We start from the raw sequence: 8,158 nt of genomic DNA, 5'->3' as shown, positions 1-8,158 counted from the left end.
TGTCATATAATAAAATGATAATGGATATAATAATGATAAAATTTATTTAAAAAAAGACATACAGTTTATACTGAATATGCCTTGTTTCTTACATTTTTGGCATGCTTTACTTTTAGTTTACAACCAATTCACCAAGCACAGTAAGTTCAACAGTGTTTGTTTTATGCCCCTAGATTTCTCAGGTTTATTAAAGGCTTATTACTCAGTAACTACACTCACTACTCGCTGCGAGAGTATTCTTAAGTTGGAAAGAGGAGTATGGAGGGAAAGTTTTCATGTTTATGTTATTACTGATCTAAATTCAACTGGGAGATTTAAATGGATGTGAAACTAAAATAAACACTATAATAAATCTACACATATACAGTTAATGCATACATAAATATGTGACTGCTAATCTGAGCCCTCAAACAATAAAACAATTGCATATAAGTGAATGCAACACTGTGGACTGTGTAGGAATGATGAAGAATGTGTGTATTTCATCACAAGAACACAAATATGCCAGCAACACTTTGTAAAAATGCACAATTAAAAGTCAAATCACCAATCCATAATATTTTCTCAGGTTCCAGCACAGCTAAATTTAATAGATTGTTATTATCATTTTTATTTCTCACTCTGTTCTGTTCATAAATAAACAGCAGAAATAGCGCTGCGTGCCTATAGAGGGCGCTGTCATCATTTAGTTTAGCTGCATGCGCTCTCGGTGTCCTAATCTAGTACGGGATCAATTTTAAAAGGTTTAAAAACAGTGGGAAAAAAACGCGACACACATACACACATTTTCGCGAACAAAAAAAAAAATCTTCTCACAAAAATGGCAAAGTTTCCTTTACAAGAGAAGAAAATTCCCTTTTGTCAATCTTAAATGTTCCATTTCAGGTTATTTTTTTTTTGCCATTTCCATTGGTCTAACTGATTTAAAAAAAAAAAATAGGAACAACTGCCAGATTCAAGTGAAAAAGGTAAAAGAATAAATAAATAGAAAAGTAGAGGCAATACTTGTGTGCGGCAAGCGAACTTGATTACTAGATAAATAAACAAAAATGTACATAAATAAGTAATTAAAAGCACAAGTCTGAAAAATATATATTCATTAATTTCGCAGTTTTTCTTTCGTTTATTTTTTTATGTATTCATTCATTCATTCTTTTTTACTGTAAGCACACAAATATTCTTATTTGTTGCTGACGTTGCTGTGCAGTTTTATCTGTATCTATTTACCTTCTTATACAATCACAAATTACATGTTTAACATATTTTTAACAAATAAATATTAAACACTTATCTGAAATAATCTTTTTGCTACTAGAATTTGGCAAAATATAAAAGCGGTAATATATATATATATATATATATATATATATATATATATATATATATATATATATATATATATATATATATATATATATATATATTTTGTAGTTATGGGAGAGCTGCGCGTGTTGACTAGGTTTAGAAATGCTGAGGGCCACACACAGTCTGAAATGCACCGCCTATCCACTCAGTGCCATTTCAGAGCATCACCTCCACCAATTAATAATTTATTATCCAATCCAGTTTTTCTCTCGGACACATTTTAGATTCGAACCATTTTGGTTTTGCTTGGACAGGGCGTTACCACATTATTGCTTAATGACCTTCCCAGCTGCTTCCATCCATTTTTCTGGAGCCAACAACCATCTGGCCTCTTATTAGCACCTCAATGCTCTTTTTTCCCTCTGTTTTTCCACGCCACCCCCGTTTAACCGAGGAAACTAGAATAATTAGGAATCGAATTTTGAACAAAAAATAGCTTGTTTATCCAAAATAAATGTATGTATAGATGTTGTTTGTTGCCAAACATTATAACGCTACTAGTGTTTTAATAATAATAATAATAATAATAATAATAATAATAATAATAATAATAATAATAATAATAATAACAAAAACACGTGGTCACTCAAACACAAGTAAAAGAACTTTAAATCATTTTGGATGTATCTATAATTTCTTTAGTTTATTAGACAAAATATATGATCTGGACAAACTCCGTTGAGTCACTATTTACAAATCTGAGTCACTGTATTTACAGAAAAATCAAAACCCCACCGAGACAGAAAAACGATGGAAAGCCTACCAACAGTCCCAGGGGCAGTGGGGGTGGGGTCTCAGGGGCCTTTATGTACAACATCAACAAAATCCATCAATCCATCCATCCACCCATCCATCCATCCATTTGGTCTTAATCAAACTGAACGGGCTTATTTTTATAGTGATTTTATAAGTGAAATCAGTCTCTGTTTGTTTGTTTTGTCATTTTCTAGTAAAAATGTCTTGATCAAGCAGAGGAGAGCGAGAGGGAGACTTCCTGCGGATTCCTCCTGGGGCTGGAAAGAGAGGGAGAGAGAGAGCAAGATACTGAGTAAAAAATATATATTTTTACTGTCAGTGGCTTAAACTCTAAACATACGATTATTGACAAATACTATGACTGCATTAATATAGTATAATATAATATAATTTGAATCTAAAATTAAAAATACCCAACTATATTACAGAACATTGCAACGCTGAGCTGAGCTGCTCAGGCACTGAGCCCGTTGAAACTCCCATGTCAATTTAAAGGGGGGCAACTCTGTGCTAAACTGCCCCCCACGGGGCTCGCTTCTGCCCCCGGGGTCTTTAGGAAAGGCACACACAGCACAGCAGTGCCTCTCCTTTGGGAGGGGGCGGGGTATTTACAGGGGGCATCGGGGCCCTTTATCACTAGAAAAAGCACAACCAGGGGTTTCTACTATTTTCTCCCTTTTCAGAAGTGACTTCACCCTGTGGTGTGTATTTTATCTATTACCAATCTGCGCATGCACTAACGGCAATACATCAATACATTTATATTAAAAAATATCACATTATATAACAACAGCAGCATTATACGCATAATAATAATAATAATAATAATAATAATAACAATAATAATAATAATAATAATAATAATAATAATATTATTATTATTATTATTATTATTATTATTATTATTGTTATTATTATTATTATTATTATTATTATTATTATTATTATTATTATTATGTTATAACAAAACCAAACCATTTAAATACGTTGTATTTACCTGTCATGAAGTGGGCGAAACGATGATTTCAAACTGTTGGTGTGTTGCGTTGGTGATTCGTTTCGAAGAACGATTCCTCGATCTACACAAGAAAATAAAAACAAATAAATACATGAATATATAAATACTTGAACATATAAATATATATTTTTTTCAGTTAAACTGAATCTATTAAAGTAGAATTAAACTCACAGTTTTTACTTTTATGTATTCTGTCTTAATCAAATTACAACAGCAATAGTACTACTACTACTACCACTGCTATTACTTCTACTACTAAAAATAAAATTCTTCCTTTTTATTATTATTATTATTATTATTATTATTATTATTATTATTATTATTATTATTATTATTATTATTATATTTGCTGTTGTTGTTGTAAAATTATGAGATGGTGTTTCGCTTATTCATACCACCTTGCACGCCTGTGAGCATTTGGTTGCACCTTAAGTTTTTTTTTTTATTATTATTATTATTATTATTATTATTATTATTATTATTATTATTATTATTATTATTATTATTAAAGGTTTCGTGAATGTTTATACAAAAAAACACGATTACTGTGGATTTTTTGCACTGTGCATACCTATGTGTTTTGGACTGAGGTCCTCTGGACTCTTTTCTTCGTCCAGCGCAGTCACTTGGTGCTGCTGCTGCTGCTGCTGACCGTGGTGGTTGTGATGGTGCTGACTGACCCCTAAAAAGGACCTGACATTCAGGAGAGCATTCTGTCCCAGGAACCCTCCGTTTGTCCAGTTGTGAAACTTCCCAATCTGGCACGTGTATAGTCCGTGGCTGGAGAGAAAGGCAGGGTGCTGCATCTGGGGTGACACCTGATTGGTTGGCCCACACGGTGACGCAGGCTTCCTAGAGCTGTCCGGACTCGTGGCAGTCTCTGCTAAAGACCAGATTTTGGGTTTGTTGCCTACTTGAAGTTGGAAACTGCCCTGTCCTCCAGGAGAGGATACCCTGGTGCTATTACTGCTACTACTGCTGCTGCTACTGCTGTTGTTGTTGTCATCATTGTTGTTATTGTTTAGCTCCGGGCGCGCTCCTTTGGACTGGTCAAAGACTAGAACCCTCCTCTTTCTCTCGGCCTTGTCCACCTGCTCATCCTCATCGTCATGGCTCTGTTCCCCCTCATCATTCTCGTCGATCTTGTCGATGTCTATGCTCTCCAGGTCGATCTCCTCTTCATCTTCGTTCTTTTCGTGCTCCCCCTCATTGTCGCTGCCAAATATATTGCCCTCCTCGTCCTCTTTGCTCCTGGCGCCCCATGTAACCTTGTTTTCCTTCTTGAGTCTCCTCCTGGCATTGGCGAACCACGTGGAGACCTGGGTGAGGGTCATCTTGGTGATGATAGCCAGCATGATCTTCTCACCTTTGGTGGGATAGGGGTTCTTCCTGTGCTCATTCAGCCAGGCCTTCAGCGTGCTTGTACTCTCCCGTGTGGCGTTCTTGGGCCTGGCGGGGTCACCATACTGAAACTGGCCATAAGGATAAAAGGCAGGAGATGTATGGGCAGCAAAGCTAGCAGGGTGCACACCAGGACTGTCCTTTAGTTCATACTGAGACCCCTAAAACAGATTATAAAAACGGTCAAAATTCACAAGTATGAAACTCAATATAAAAAGTAAAATGTTCACATTGTAATCACTTTCTAATATTAGTGGCCATATCTCCCATAAATGAGCACTCCCCAATGTTGTCTAAATTTCATTCTCATCTGTGCTTTGGGTTGGTGTCACTAATGGAGATACAGTAAGAAATGTCTTTAACTTGCTTCAAGCACCATCTGTACACCAACTTTAACGCACACTGTGATAAGTATCTACAGTATAATTTACCGAACAGCCTTTTACGTTCAATGTGAATTAGCTTGGTTTGTTCTGGTGGTACTTAATATTGGAAATTGAATTTAAAATAGTAAATTAAATCAGATTGATTTTCTTAAGGTTAAAATAGTATTTTTGTAACAATGCACATTTGCCAACTAAACCACAACCCACAAACACTTGACCTTGAGTTCACTTGCAAAACTAGTCACATGTGCAACATATCGACTCGAACCCATCACTGTCTCTGTTCCATCAATCCCTTCAAAACGATCAGAAGCTGTGTACAATGCACGTCCACTATTTGCTGTTTTGTTTTGAAAAATGCAATAATTTAAATCTCTGACTGTGGTATCAGAAAGCAATATATGGACTTGGAAATTAATTGCTAAAAACACATTAGCAAAATAATAAGTAGAATACTTAAAGTACTACAAGAATTGTATGATTATTATAAGCGTTAGCCATCGGGCAGATCAAACTCTCTTCAGGCCTACAAGCTTCCAGCACCGCCCTGATTTAATTTCTAACTTTTAAAAAGGCTCAAAGATTTAAAACGAATTCAAGCGATTAAACATTGCTGATCGCAGAAAAAAAAAATATGTCTACAATGAAAAACACTCAATCACGAACAGGAGCTGATCAACGAATATTTTTTTAAAGAATTTGTAATTAAATTAACGCAAAACAATCGCGTTCTTCCAGTTTTATTTTTTTAAACGCATTGTACTATTCAGCGTTTATGGTTTATTAAATGATTATACAATCGTAACTACAATCACTTGAAAACATTTAAATTAAATGCGATTTTTTAAAATGACACTTCTACATGTTAACCATTATCAACAACAGTTATTCTCAGTATTCTCAGTAACTGGAAAACCGACAGGTTTCATAATAAAAACTAATAAATTAGACGAATGAACTACAGTTTATATAGTGTAACTTCCATTTAATACTCCTGTGACTCCTTTAAGCCTTTTATAGCCAACACACACTCGAATGAACACTTTCTCCGACTAGCCCGAGTTCACTTGGTTCAATTTTTTTTAACAAAACAAAACAAACAAACAAAAACATTATAACTGAAATATTCACTTTAAGAAAATTATTGCATCAATGTTAATTTTAACAGTAAAAATGTAACGTCAAATGCATTTTTTTATTATTCATTTACTTTACAAAAGAAAGAAACGGCATTCCGAAAAGTAAAACACATTTAAACGCACACCTAGGAAAAACAGCTATTTATTATTTTTTTAGGAAAAAGGTTTGTTCTTAAATAAAGATACCTACGTTTTTGTTGATTTTTTTTTTATTTTATTTAGCTATTTTTCTGTTTTTTACTTTACTATTTTAACTTTTTTTAATACAATAAACATGAGCGTTCAGAAAACAGAGCGCGGAAAACACACAAGCCCGCAATGATTCTTAAATTCAAATAGAATAAAAAAGACACATCTTTTTTATTTCTCTTACCATTTGAGAGAAGAGAGCCAGGTCCGCGCTGGCGTACGGCAGGAAGGCTCCGTAGTTAGCGTGCGCGTACGGGTGCGCGTAGACACCCAGTACCGAGGCCACGGGAGCGCCTGCGCCCGCCTCCCCGCTCCCTCCACGGGAGGACGGAGCAAGCACGGCCGCCCTCTCAGCTCCGTAGACGGCCTGGGAGGCACTCAGGTACTGCGGGTAGCCCAGCTGGGGGAAAGACATCCTTGCGGCCAACGTGGGAACCAAGAACCCCCCAGAAAAGCACCAACAACTCCCCCTCCAAAAAATACACTCTCACACAATCACACACACACTCCGAGAAAGTCACAAAAAAGTGCAACAACCAAGGGCTGCAGCTCGCCTTTAAACCTCCAGCTTTTCTCCTCTATCGTTCTCTCTCGTTCCTTGCACCAAAGTCCCAGTCAGGATGTGATCAGATGGGCAATCGAGCTCCAACTGATGTGTCTGGCCCTCCGGGTGCCCGGGCTCGTTTCTCTCACGTACAATTTTGGAGTTGATGCTTTGATTGGCGTCGAGCTGGAGCTGCAGAAAAAAAAGTAAAAGCGAAAAAAAAGCAAAGCTCCTCCTCGCTCAGCTCATGTGCTCTGTTAGGTGCAGCGCTCTCGCTCTCTCTCTCTCTCTCTCTCTCTCTCTCCCCCCCTCTCTCAATCTTATGCTTGCAGTGCAGCGCTCTCCTCTCCTCTCCGCTCAGCCTTGCTCCTTCTCCTGCTCCCGGAGAAGCCCTGCCCTGTCCCGCCACTCAGCCTTTAAAACTGCACTGCAGGACAACTGTGGAGTCAAAATGTTGAGGAGAACCCGAAGCACAGCTACAGAAGTACACAGCAGCACGTGTTTTTCTCTTTGTGTTACATCAGTGTCAGTTTTAACTTATTAAAAGTCCAGTCGCACCAACAGGAGCACGCAGAGTCAAGAGTGTTTACATCGCTCCTTATACTTCTCTTCATTAAACCTGTTCAAATAAATACACTTTCACCGACTGACTGACTGTTTTCAGAGCGGTAATTTTTTTTAATGCTATCTTTTTTTTATTAAAAACATATGACATAGAGTTGAAGACGCATTTGTTTGTGTTTTTCTTGCATTCATACTTTGCAGAGAAATGTAGAGTGAATTCAGCTTTTTATTTTTCTACTTCCTTTCAATTTTATGCATATGCACGGGACAGGTTTTGTCTCACGTAGTTTGAAATTCTGCAACCATTCTATTATTACTTATTTTATTCTAATAGTGAATCAAAATACAGAAATGCATTTATTTTTTATTTTGTCCTTTTTTCTGCACTTTGCCCACGCGGTTTTTAATAAATGCTTAATTATTATAATTTAGTTGTACAATAGCAGCAAGAGCTGCAAAAGTGTCCTCTTGAGTTTAATCCTAGTTTCTGGCCTGTGGGAGCAAGCATGCTGAAAACAAAAACAGGGTGAATAAACGTTAATGAAATGAAACAGGACCTCGGGACTTTTGTGCTGTAAAAATGGCCTACGGTAACTTTTTGAGTTCTAAATCTAATCATTTTTCAGTAGGTCAGGGTATTTCAATCAAAAAAGAGCAAACAGGCATTCAAACACCATGCAAACCTCTTGTTAGTGCATTGTTTCAGACTCCTGTAGCCACAGTGAACGGGACATTTCAGTGATTTTTGTTTCAATATCTTATACACTTGTACCTCGCGGAGAACTTTAATGAGCTT

At 36.6% G+C, this 8,158-nt stretch overlaps 1 protein-coding gene across 1 annotated transcript; it reads right to left on the bottom strand.

The window, feature by feature from the left end:
- Positions 1-1,980: 1,980 nt before the first annotated feature.
- Positions 1,981-7,057, bottom strand: irx1a (iroquois homeobox 1a). The gene is made up of 4 exons (XM_007254529.4): positions 6,439-7,057; positions 3,711-4,701; positions 3,119-3,200; positions 1,981-2,378 (listed from the first exon to the last, which is right to left on the bottom strand). Exons 1-4 carry the CDS (start codon positions 6,667-6,669, stop codon positions 2,330-2,332), a joined length of 1,353 nt encoding a protein of 450 aa, XP_007254591.3. The 5' UTR covers positions 6,670-7,057; the 3' UTR covers positions 1,981-2,329.
- Positions 7,058-8,158: the final 1,101 nt, after the last annotated feature.

The sequence above is a fragment of the Astyanax mexicanus genome, chromosome 6 (assembly GCF_023375975.1).
Source record: "Astyanax mexicanus isolate ESR-SI-001 chromosome 6, AstMex3_surface, whole genome shotgun sequence".
NCBI classification, from domain to species: domain Eukaryota; kingdom Metazoa; phylum Chordata; class Actinopteri; order Characiformes; family Acestrorhamphidae; genus Astyanax; species Astyanax mexicanus.
This window is presented reverse-complemented; position numbering and strand designations above follow the sequence as displayed.